The sequence below is a fragment of the Oncorhynchus mykiss genome, chromosome 2 (assembly GCF_057628025.1).
Source record: "Oncorhynchus mykiss isolate SJ-2025 chromosome 2, ASM5762802v1, whole genome shotgun sequence".
Lineage (NCBI taxonomy): Eukaryota > Metazoa > Chordata > Actinopteri > Salmoniformes > Salmonidae > Oncorhynchus > Oncorhynchus mykiss.
Window position 1 is genome coordinate 64,603,743 of NC_143023.1, and position 12,476 is coordinate 64,616,218.

Sequence of the window (12,476 nt, forward strand, 5' to 3'; positions counted from 1 at the left end):
AAGAGGAGACAGTTTAAGTGCAGTTAATTCCTCCTAACAGAGACCAGGGATCCGAGGTAGAGCTGAAGAGTGTTTTTTGACGAATTTACCCAGACTAAACAAATGGGTGTTTGGCTCTGGCCTTAGCTGCTGAACTCACAGTTCTCCACACGTTCTGGGATTGACCATAGTTCTCCATTTTTGTTTAGTGGAACACTGCTTCTAGGTTTCTAACCTGACAGACTTTGCAACCTGCCCAAACAATCCGTGTTGCTGCTTTGTATTTCAGCAGATAGCTGAATGAAGTTAAACTCACTGGCCTAGTTCTTGTTGCGGACCAGCTATTCTTTCTACCATACTGAGGTATGTGTCCTCTGTTGGCTGATTACCCATCCAGTTCACCATCACCACCACAGTCCATCAAACTAAAGTTCTTATGAGGCCACTGAGGCTGTGGTTGCAGAGCAAATCAATTCCACACACACGCCTCTCATCCACACAGACTGAGACAACAACCCGAGGATGTACACAAACACAGAGTTAATATGTTAGTTGTGTCGGGGTTTGTCAGACTCCTTGTCGTCGTTATCACCAATAAGCACTCTCTAGCTTTTTGCTAAAATGTTTTCGAGCGCAGAACGAGTCACTGGTCCTTTTTTAATGCCGTCGCTAATTTTTGGGATGAGAGACTGCAAAACCAAAAGTACAAGCATAATTGTTGTGTTGACAAAAGCATTGCTTGCATAACTGTAGCAGCCATTTTGATTGAAAACAGTACTGGTTTGCTTGGGCTAAAGGCTTCTGTGTTCTGTGGTCTATTGCGCAAAAATTGCAGCCCGTTGCCCAGCCAAGCCCTCTCCCCTCTCTCCCTTTGAAGATCACAGGATGTTGTTGCTTAATAATGGGTATTTTTCTAGATATGTAGAATAATCCCCAGGCAGTGCTCCGTCATGCACCATAGGTACCCTGGCCTGTTTTTAAGGATTAATCAGGGGACATACGACTAATGTGAAACATGTTACAGTGTTTCTTGATACAGTGGAAATCATGCTGCTATCATTACTATCTTGTTCTAGCTATACTGTATGTGCAATTTTTACATAGTTTTAACTTCAGGATTAAAAAAAAAAAAAAATTCTGCATGGTACACTCTTAGAAAAAAAAGGTGCCATCTAGAACCTAATATGGTTCTTCGGCTGTCCTCATAGGAGAACCCTTTGAATAACTTTTTTTTGGTTCCAGATAGAACCCTTTTACATTCCATGAAGAACCCTTTTCTCAGAGGGTTCTTCATGGAACCCAAAAGGGTTCCACCTGGAACCAAAAAGGGTTCTCCTATGGGGACAGCCAAAGAACACGTTTGGAATCCTTTTTTCTAAGCATGTAGAGTGTGAAATTCTGAAAGACACGCTTGGCTAGCATCTCCTTTCCTCACAGCTTTTTGACAGCCAGGGGATGTCCAGATGCTTTATAGGTCAGAGTTCAAGCTCTTTGTGGGAGTCAGTCAGTCGGTATATAGGGCTGTGTGTGTCCGTCCCTCTGTCTGGCTGTGAGGGCTTAGAGCGTCAGGGTGAGATCAGTGGGTATAATTAGAGGCAGTTGATTATCCCTCTATCCCGTCTGTATGTCTGACTCCAACAGTAGCCCATTTACTGAGGAAAGAACTAGAAACTGATCCAGGAATAGAGAGCAGGACCTGCCCCATGATGGATGCCCCCTCACTCCTCCTGATTTATTCATGATGCTGAGCTGACTCTGAGCTTCCTGTTGTCCGGACCCCCACTTCCTGTTCTGTCCTGTCCTCTCCCTAATTAGAATAGTGTTTTTTGTGGGGGTTTTGGAGCTGACCAAATGTACAGGTCGAGTTTCAGCGGTGCCAGAGAGCTAGCCAAGGCACACAACCCCCTCCCCCCACCCCTTTTTTGTGTGAATGCCTTAAGAAATTGATATGGTGTGGAAAACCGCAACCGTAATGCTGATTCTGCAGTTCGCTGCTACAGTCGCTCTCCTGGCCCATCCTAGAGGGGTTTTTTGCCTCTTTTTGCTGTTTCTTTTCCTTCGTCATTCTCAATCTCCCCTCTGTAGCCATGTTCAGCAGTACACTGTTCACCACTCTGCCTTCCTTCCACCCTCTGTCCCTGCCTGGTCCTGGCTGCTGGTAGAGATAGAGATGCTCCTCGCTGATGGTGATCACTTCACTGCTCAGTAGGTGGATGATGTATTTGGACCAAGTTAAACCAGCACCTGCTTAGTGTGAGGCCAGCAGCAGCAGGCCAGGCTGTCTGGTTCCTGTCTGGGGCTGAGGGTTGGCCTGGCGCTGAGGCTGGGGATGGAGTTGGAGCCTAGAGCTGGGGCTGAAACTGGGGCTGAGGCAGAGCCTGGGACTCAGGGTGGTTGGTGTTAAGCTAGGACTGGGATGTGAGCTTTGATGAGAGCAGAGTGGGGCTGGGGCTTGAGCTGCAGAAGTGGCTTATAGAGTGGGGGTTGGGCAGAGTTATGGTCTGTGTAGTTGTGCTGGTGGTTGTTGAAAGGAATTATAGCTGGAACTTTGACTTCACAGTGCAGGATTAGCGAGCCCCTCTATGTGACTGACCGGCACCTGCAAGACTGCAATTCAGTTTAAAGTCTGTTTAAATCCGCTTTTCATTTTGTTGGTGGACATGGGTACACCGTGTGACTTGAGACTCAATAATCAGATTGCCTCTTTAAACTCCCCCCTGCAGAATGTGACTTGAAGCTGATTGCTAAACAATAGTGGGGGTGGATTATCATCTTAAGTAGACAGAAGACAAGATAACAACAATAAGTAGGATGGGTTTTCTATTTACTCAGCTCTAGGCTCCCATTGAGCGGTTGCTTCACAGATGAAATGGATGCTGTAATGGGTTGACAAGGGCAGACATTTTCCCCAATGATACAATAAAGAGGTTAGTTGTGACTAGTTCAGTGTTGTTGTTGGAGTCTGTGTAAGGCCTAGTGTGTGGTGCCGAGATGTTTTAATGCCCGGGTAGAGCTGGTTAGACCCCAACGCCCTGTTATAGGTGGGTAACACGCTCGCCAGCTCTCGTGAGATTCTCCAGCATGGCAAGGGCGAGCGTTGGGCCAGAAGCGTTGGGCCAGTAAACGAAAGGTTGCTGGTTTGAATACCCGAGCCGACAAGGTGAAAAATTGGTCGAATGGCCATTGCGTAAGGCACGTAACCCTCATTTGCTCCATGGGCACCATACTACTGTGCCTGAGCCTGTAAAACACATTTCACTGCACGTACCTGGTGTATGTGACAATAAAACACGGCCTGCTCTGTTCTCTCATAACATAAACCTGTGGTGAGGCGTGTTTCTGCGTCACTCTGTGCACAAAAGCAGGCAGCCTCAAGCGTGTTTGTGTGGTTTTATGCATTGATCAAAGATAATATAATAACTGGTCCAAGTTCAAAGTGAGTTCACAGTACATGAGGAAATAAAGTTAAAGAGGAAGTATGCATTGCAGTTGGAAAAGTAATGTGACTTTCTCCTTAGAAGATATTCATTGCTCACTGTAGTGCAACATTGTCTGTTGTGGTCAGTGTCCCTGCACAGTTGCTCTGCCTGTCTTCCTGCTCATATCTATGAGACTACTTGTAATGCAAAGTGACATGTTTGGGATGAATGGCAGGGCTCGTGCCAGCCAGGACTGTTAGGCCTCTCTGTTCACTTCTCAATGGAGACACTTCCTGTTGCTGCTTTGAACAGAGCCACATCACACAGACCAGCTGACTTTGGATCAGGGTATTACATGATTAATGGTGATGATTTTGTTTTCATTTCTCACTTCAGTCAGGCCCATAATTATTTGCACCAATGATAACGACGAGCAAAAAAAAAGACTATAAAATAAATAATACAAATACTGAGCAATATTATATGATTGAAAAAAAGTATATTATTGTATATTTCTGATCAAATTTTTGTAGCATACAGTATATATCAGTAGTTGTATTATTTATTTAATAGTATTTTTTGGTCATCTTTATCAAGGGTGCCAATCATTTTGGATCTGAGATTTTACAAGAAACTTAGGCAAAGGAATCGCCTGCTCAAAGGAGTGAAGTTCCACCACATGTACACAGACATTTTGTACACCTCCAGTCCATGAAAACAGTAGCCTGACGACTAACACTAAATTATTCCGCTGCTCTGTCGTTCGCTACATTCACTACATGACCAAAAATATGTGGAAACCTGCTCATCGAACATCTCATTCCAAAATCATGGGCATTAATATGGAGTTGGTCGCCCCTTTGCTGCTATAACAACCTCCACTCTTCTGGGAAGGCTTTCCACTAGATGTTGGAACATTGCTGCGGGGACTTGCATCCATTCAGCCACAAGGGTATTAGTGAGGTCGGGCACCGATGATGGGAAATTAGGCCTGGCTCGCAGTCGCCGTTCCAATTCATCCCAAAGGTGCTTGATGGGGTTGAGATCAGGGCTTTGAGCAGGCCAGTCAAGTTCTTCCACAATGATCTCGAGAAGCCATTTCTGTATGGACCTCGCTTTGTGCACGGAGGTATTGTCTTGCTGAAACAACAAAGGGCCTTCCCCAAACTGTTGCCACAAAGTTGGAAGCACAAAATTGTCTAGAATGTCATTGTATGCTGTAGCGTTAAGATTTCCCTTCACTGGAACTAAGGGGCCTAGCCCAACCATGAAAAACAGCCCCAGACCATTATTCCTCCTCTACCAAACTTTACAGTTGGCAATATGCATTGGGGCAAGTAGCATTCTCCTGGCTTCTACCAATCTCAGATTTGTACATCGTACTGCCAGAGGGCGCGTTTTCCACTGCTCCAGAGTCCAATGGTGGTGAGCTTTACACCACTCCAGCCGACACTTGGCATTGCACATGGTGATCTTAGGCTTGTGTGCGGCTGCTCGGCCATGGAAACCCATTTTAGGAAGTTCCCGATGAACAGTTCTTGTGCTGACGTTGCTTCCAGAGGCAGTTTGGAACTCAGTGGTGAGTGTTGCTACAGAGGACAGACGATTTGTACGCGCTTCAGCACCCTGCAGTCCCATTCTGTGAGCTTGTGTGGCCTACCAATTCCACTTCACAATAACAGCACTTACAGTTTACTGGGGCATCTCTAGCAGGGCAGAAATGTGACAAACTGACTTGTTGGAAAGTTGTTATCCTATGACGGTGCAACACTGAAAGTCACTCAGCTCTTCTGTAAGGCCAATCTAATGCCAATGTTTATCTATGGAGATTGCATGGCGGTGTGCTCAATTTTGTACACCTGTCAGCAATGGGCGTGGCTGAAATAGCTGAGTCCACTAATTTGAAGGGGTGTCCACATACTTTTGTCTATATAGTGTACTTTAGTCTGTGAGTGCCAGCCTTGAAGTTGTTTGTGCTGACGAGATCCAGACTCATTGCCAGAGAAGAAACTAACGCCCGTGGGCGTGGCGTAGTGTTTGGCCGGAGCAAGGAGTCTGGGTAGCCAGGCAATAAAAACAGCACACAAAATACTAAACTATTTAGACCTTATTCATCAACAACAAAAGCCCAAACCTCAGGAATGGTCTCTCTCTCAGTCTGCAGCGTTCTACACAGAGAAAGAAAGCAGGGTCGTTCCATATGATTTCATTTACTTTCTGACTGCACCCCTTTTGATTTTAATGAAACCTTCCATTTGCTGAGTGGTAGAAGTGGTCAGGAAGGGACTTGTTGGACCTGAATGACAAAACATTCAGGAGATAGAGAGCCTCAAAATGGACCCACCATATCATCCATGTTACGTCGTCTGAGGTGTTTGTGTTGTGACCGCCAATGCAGCATACTCTTGAGTTCAAGGTGTCATTTCAGTCTTAAGTCTTCAGACCACTGCAATTTTGCTGGTACACCATTGAAATATAAATTGAATTGAAACTTTTATTACTACCGGAAAGATTAGCCGCTGGTCCATCCACCATCAAATGCCAAATTGAATGGAGATGTCTATTCTATTATCTATATTTCTGTGATTTCAATACGGTTCGCGTGGAGGAGTGACTGTTTTGATTGAGAAACAATGGATATTCCTAGTTAAGTCAACATTCTCTGATGTGTGGACCTCCAACCATCTTTGTGGTACCATTTGAAAGTTTGAACCTTTATTCACATTTGAGTACATTTTATCAGCCAATACGCGACACCCATCTTGGATTCAAGAGTCTGCTGTGTCTCAACCGATGGAAGGCAACAACACAAACACCTCAGATTATGACACAAGTTTCATTAAAACACCTTTTTTTTCTCTCTTCTCAATAAATCATCAAATAGTTTAACAACCCTGTTTGTAAGCTTTCACATTGGTATCAGACTCAACCGTTTATCTTTTTCCAGTGGTGAAGACATGGATGTCTGATGGTGGGGTGGGTTTTATGCAACATGGCTCTAACTTTGAGCACCTCTAACTTTGAGCACCTCAATCTCCTGAATGTTTTAGCAGTTCGGTTCCAAAAGTAACTTTCTGACCACTTCTACGATGGTCAAACATGTATGGATGGCTTCGTTTCGAATCAGAAGGGGTGCAGTCAGAAAGTGAACGAAATCACATGAAACGACCCACCAGCTAGACGCCTTAGTTTAGAGAAAAGGGGAAAAGGAGAAACAGGGTGGCCATTAAAGGCCCAGGCAACTAAGTTACTGTAATGTGCTCTTAATTATGGTTATTAGGCCTGATTTTTGTCTGTTAAATGCCTCGTCTGATCCCAAGCCTGGTGTTGCTGCAGGCCAAACCGCCATCCGGGGGCTGACTCAGGCTGTTGGCCGATTGTGTGGACTGATACAGAGAAGTGGTAGCGTGAGGCTGTATAATGGCTGCTTACCTCATGCTGCCCTCTGCTTCTGGGTTTACTACTGCAACACTGATGGTCTCTCTCCTCTCTCCACAGTGTCCAGTGTCATGAAACTACATCCACAGCAAGCTCCACTATATGTAAGTACTCCACTTTAATCCCCAATCTGTCTGCTGCATCTGAGGAAATGGATTCAAAGCTTCAAAACATATTATGGCTATTTTCTATTGCTAATTAAAAGTTATATTTTGGTGACATGTAAATTATATAGTGTTGTTGAAATATTTGGATTAAAGGAACCTAAGAATAAAAGAGAGAATTGCACTCATTATATAGATAGATCGTACATATGATGTATGTGTACATAACATTGGGTTGAGTGAGTGATAGATAGAGGCCTGTCTGTTCTCTGTGACGATGAGGGTGGGTTGTAGGGCTGTGCTGGATAATTGCATGTTGGTGCTTTGTTTGGGTTCGAGCACGTTTCATTCGATTTACACGGGGTATGAGGCGCCCACGTGTCACAAGGGTGGCTGGGCTGGAGACATAACACTGTTACTAGATTATGTGGCAAACCTGTTAGACTCTGTTTAAACATGCAGGCGGTACCTCCCGGTAAAGCTGGTTGTCCATGTTCACCCTGTGTGTTAAACCAGACCGTCTGGTCTATCTGAACATGGATATATAATGGCCGTGTGTTGTCTGTGCTGGTGGCGAGGTCCTCGCCCTATCGTCTTAGTGATACCAAGTCTGCTTTGTAAACATAGTTTAGTATTGCTGCTCATATCCTAGAACCGAATGTGTGGGTTAAATAAGTTAAAGATTTGCTTTGACTTTGTTAAGTTGCTCTTTTTTATTTATTTTTATGACAAAACATGTTGATGCATCCAGGCAGGGAGGGAAATGTGACATTATGACCCATCTCTGTAAAGTAACCAGTGCTTGACTTGCACTGAAATAGGTGCCGGTACTCATTTTGGGTACTGTTTATATTTAGGTGCAGGAACCCCACAATAGGTTTGAGCTAATATTCTATAAGAGGTGCAGGAACTCAAGAAGTAGAACATTTGAGGTGCCAGGACTCAGTTCCCGGTAAGCTCCTGCCCAAGTCAGGCACTGAAAGTAATTCCTAAGTGGGCCTTAAAACTGTGACCGAAGCACTTTGACTTGGCAGTGCGATACCGTTTTTAGGGTGCCAGTCAATGTTTTTAGCGGGTCATGTTCGTTTTTGCTTCACAATTAGCTTTTTGAAAGTGTATTATTATCGAGATTTATTTAAAAAACAATGGGTATGCAACAATGGGTATGCAAACCAGGTATTCAAAAAGTTGGTTGAATATTTGCGATGCGCAGTTTAGTCATCATCATGTTTCTAAAGGCTTTCCCAGAAAACCTTCCCAATGAAATGTTGACTAAAAAGAAGGACTGCCCGACACAATGATATCATGATGATTTGAACCAATCGCGGGGGGGGGGGCATTTGTTTCGCAAACTCTGCCATCACATGTAACCTACGCTGTACATTGTACAGTACAGCTAGCCAAACACAACAGTCTCTTACTAGGCGAGCAATTGAGTCTAAAGGGCAACTACACCCTCCAATTTCTTATGATGATTGTTCCCAGACCTCAAAAGTGGTGTTCTGATGTGGTCGTTGTGGATTTAGAATGTCCAATTTTTTTGTCATTGCGCAAATGTTTTATTTTTTCTCTCCCTCCTAACAATCAAAGTGAATATGATACTGTTAAGTTAATTCAAATGTAATTATTTGTATATGGCGGGTAGGCTATTATAGGCTGTAGGCTACTTGCTCATTCCGCAAATGAAAGATAACGTTTAAATGTTGCGGACATCATCCGTTTCCCGGGCATGCTAATTTAAAAGATGGCTAGTCATAAATTAGCCTGGTTCAGCGCCGGGGAAAATTGGTGCCATCAAATCCTGCCGGTGTCATCAACTGAAAAAGTTGGTCTAGAACCCTGCTCATAAGTGGAGTCAATGGACAATGTTATCTGTGTGACAATCTCGGTGATGCGAATGGGAGGCCTGCGTGAGTTAGGGATATCTCAACCATCTCCGTGGCCTATTGTTAGTGTGTAGCATGAGTTGGCTCCAGAGGCCTGTAACTGGGTGTGTGGGTGTGGCTTTGGATGGGGCCTGGCTTCATGTTGCCATTGGATCCCTGAGCTGAGCTTTCAGCTCGGCCTGTGGAGCGGAAGCGGGTACACTGAAAGAGAGGGGGAAGGAGGGGGTTGTTGCTGTGTGATGTGCGCCCCGGCAGCGTCTGATTTCAGCGAGCAGCCACACGAAGAAGGGGGATCAGCTGGGCTCAGTGCACACAGCTAGGTCTGGGCTCTCCTCCCGGCAGAGCCTTCTGAGCATGCTCATTACACCAAACAGGAAACCCAGGGCCATCAGACATATAGTAGGAACAGGCTCCAGTCTTCCTCTGACAGCCAGGGGTTTTAATTGGGCAGAGACAGGAGACGTCTGTGTCAAATCAGCACTCTAGATGTGGTTTAGGAAGGAGACGTCGTTCATGCGATATGTGCTGACTCATCCTCATTAACAGGGAGGAAAGCAAACAGAACCTGATCACTCTGAGGATGCGATCCCAGCCCTCCTCTCCACCACAGATATTCTGCTCTCAGACACGAGTTCAGCTATTACGACTCTGATCTAATACATTCATACAGTCCTTAGCTAGCCTCAGATCTGTGGCCTGCTGTATTACCAGGGCTGGAAAGAGTACTGAAGTATTGTGACTTTAATTACATTTTATTCTAGTAGAAGTAAAATTACTGGAGCTAAAAAAATGACTCAAGTAAAAGTCAAATGTAGCATTTAAAAAGTACTCAGGGTAAAAGTAATTGAGTTACTTTTAAAATAAAAACATTGACCTTGATAATTAGCTAATTTCACTAAGGTTACCTGAATGTTGTTACACGTGATCTTTTCCATACATTCAACGGAAAAGGAAGAGGAAACTAATGTGCAGTACTAATTTCACAAACTCCCCCTTTCACTCACTCACCAGGAGTGGAAACTGAAATATCCTCATCAAGTAGAGGTACTGTTACTTCAATTACATTTTACTCAAGTAGAAGTAAAATGACTCATTTGGAAAAATACTCAAGAAAGTACTCGGAAAAGCTACTCAGTTACATTAACTAGAGTAGTTGTAATTAGTACTTTACACCTCTGCGTATTACCTCATTTTGCAGCTCAGCACTTGCTTTAAAACTCTACTTGGCTGAGTTTACTGACGTCAATCAAGACTGACGTGTATCTCGTGACTAAAAAGGGTGTTCTCTGGAAGCGTGCGACCTATCCCTCTTTGTGCCTGTTGTGGTGGGCCATGCTAACTAGAGGATTCTGTCAGGAATCCAGGAATCCTCCTTAACACATTGTCTAGGGGTACCTCTCCTACACTCAGCCTGGTGTTGTCTTACCTTCCTCAGAACTAGAAAGCTGCAGATCAACGTGACTGAGATGTGCTGCAGTCTGTGGTCACGCTTTTTTGCTAGCTTCCTGCCTGTGTGTCCTCTGTCTCCTGTGCATTACGTGACGCCTGCCACCTTTCTGTTCTAAATATTGAACAGGGAACATAAAAAAAAAAACAAGTAGCAACTGAACTCAAGTAACCCCTTGTTCTAAAAGAACACATTATAAGTTAAGTGGTGTGAGAGCAGTTGATATGCTTTGAAACACATGGCTGGTTAGGCCCTGGGGGTTGCAGAACGAGAGAGGGAGGGACTAGCTGCACACATGGAGAAGTTCATTCCTTCTCCTCTGTTGGTCTCACTCTCTCTTTCTCCGTCTGTTCCTGTCTCCTCACCTTAGACAATGAGACGGTGAGCTCAGAGTTTGCCCCCCCCCCCCTGGCCCTATGGTCCCCTCGCGCTGGGTGTGGTGTGAGTAGAGAGTCAGGAATGTAACAGGGCTGGGGCCACTCGTGACAGTGACTCATTCACATGTGCGGGGTGCGCTAGTGTGGCTGGGTTGTGTCTGTACAGGGACCCATTTCAGCAAGGGATCCTGCACATACAAGCTCAAGAAAAAGCAGTTTTGTTCACCTGATAAGTGTGTTGTAACTTGTTTCATTTGAAGGCTCTGATTTCCAGCCGTCAGGGACAACTCTGGTCGTGGCCTTGGTTAAGTGCTAAATAGGTTAGAGCAGGGGAACAGTGTGGCTAATTCAATCAGATGCCCTGCCCTCCGTGGATTTGATGTAATTGTTCCAGCCAAGAGAGCAAATGTAGGAATACAGAGTCTGTGTCCTGCCCTTCTAGAAAGCCTGGGTGTGTGCTGTCGGGATTCTTTATGCCCTTGGAGTAATACAGCTGTCTCTGAAGAGGAGGAAACACACTCACGCACACACACACACACACACACACACACACACTGGGCCCGAGAACCACCCAGTCTTTTTTGGTGTGAGTGGTGTCAAGGTCAGTCTGTCATTAGAGTACATCAGTAGCAGGCAGCCAGGCAGGAGCTCCTCCTTGGACTGTCTCTCTCTGGGGTTATTTCCAGTCAGGAGCTCTTCCTTGGACTGTCTCTCTCTGGAGTTATTTCCAGTCAGGAGCTCCTCCTTGGACTGTCTCTCTCTGGGGTTATTTTCAGTCAGGAGCTCCTCCTTGGACTGTCTCTCTCTGGGGTTATTTCCAGTCAGGAGCTCCTCCTTGGACTGTCTCTCCCTGGGGTTATTTCCAGTCAGGTTCTCCTCCTTGGACTCACTCTCTGGGGTTATTTCCAGTCAGGAGCTCCTCCTTGGACTGTCTCTCCCTGGGGTTATTTCCAGTCAGGTTCTCCTCCTTGGACTCACTCTCTGGGGTTATTTCCAGTCAGGAGCTCCTCCTTGGACTCACTCTCTGGGGTTATTTCCAGTCAGCTTTTAAAACTACCTCTGATGTTGATCTCTGGAACAGCATCACAAACAACCCCAGAATGCCTATGAACACGCTAGACTAGAGGCAAACCACTCCAGACCCAAGAGCAGTGGAACCGTTGGAATCTTAATGGAATGGTTGGGACATTTGTTCTGTGAACTTATCTGTCAAACTTCTGGTACACATGTAGCTTACATAATTTTGAACTCATAATCACGTTTTCAAATCCATCAAAAGTATATAAAAAGGAGGAAGGGAAGCTCTGCTAAGGTACACAATAGTAGATTTTGGTAGACACAAGGTGCTCTTTGGTAAACAAAGTTTAAAAACTCCTACAGGTTTTTCCTGCATGAAGTACGCCCCGATGAAGGCCAAAACGCGTCAGAGTTGGTTTCCATTCCATACAAATATAGGCATTTTAATGAATTATATGAAGAGTGCCTTGGTCCTCCTTTCTTTTTGATACATAAAAATTATATTTCACAAACCCCTGCAGGGTGGTCTTTTGGCAAATGTTTTGGTTTAGTTCTCTTTTTGCTCTTGCTCTCTTTCTTTCGGCTTCAACACCTGTTTGTCTATATTGGGCTTTTACAGTAGAAGTGGCCCAAGGCCCAGTTTACCATTAGTGTGCATGCTCTTCCTCCTGAACACCACTGCATTTTACTCTCAAGTTGTGATTCATTCTTTTTTCCAACTAGTCTTTTTTTTGTTGTCTTCAGCCTTTTGTCATTGTTGAGAAGCACTTCATGGTTTTACTTTGTATTGCTTGGATTTGTTTTAGACT

The 12,476-nt window shown here is 44.8% G+C and overlaps 1 protein-coding gene across 30 annotated transcripts in view; it reads left to right on the forward strand.

Moving 5' to 3' along the window:
* akap13 (A-kinase anchoring protein 13) overlaps window positions 1–12,476 on the forward strand; it is a 94,507-nt gene that overhangs the window by 15,991 nt on the left and 66,040 nt on the right. For all 30 annotated transcript variants that reach the window (XM_036953029.2, XM_036953038.2, XM_036953046.2 and 27 more), the window contains exon 2: window positions 6,897–6,940. In XM_036953029.2, the coding sequence (XP_036808924.2) occupies window positions 6,908–6,940 (33 nt within the window). In that variant the 5' untranslated portion in view covers window positions 6,897–6,907. The remainder of the gene's footprint in view (window positions 1–6,896; window positions 6,941–12,476) is intronic.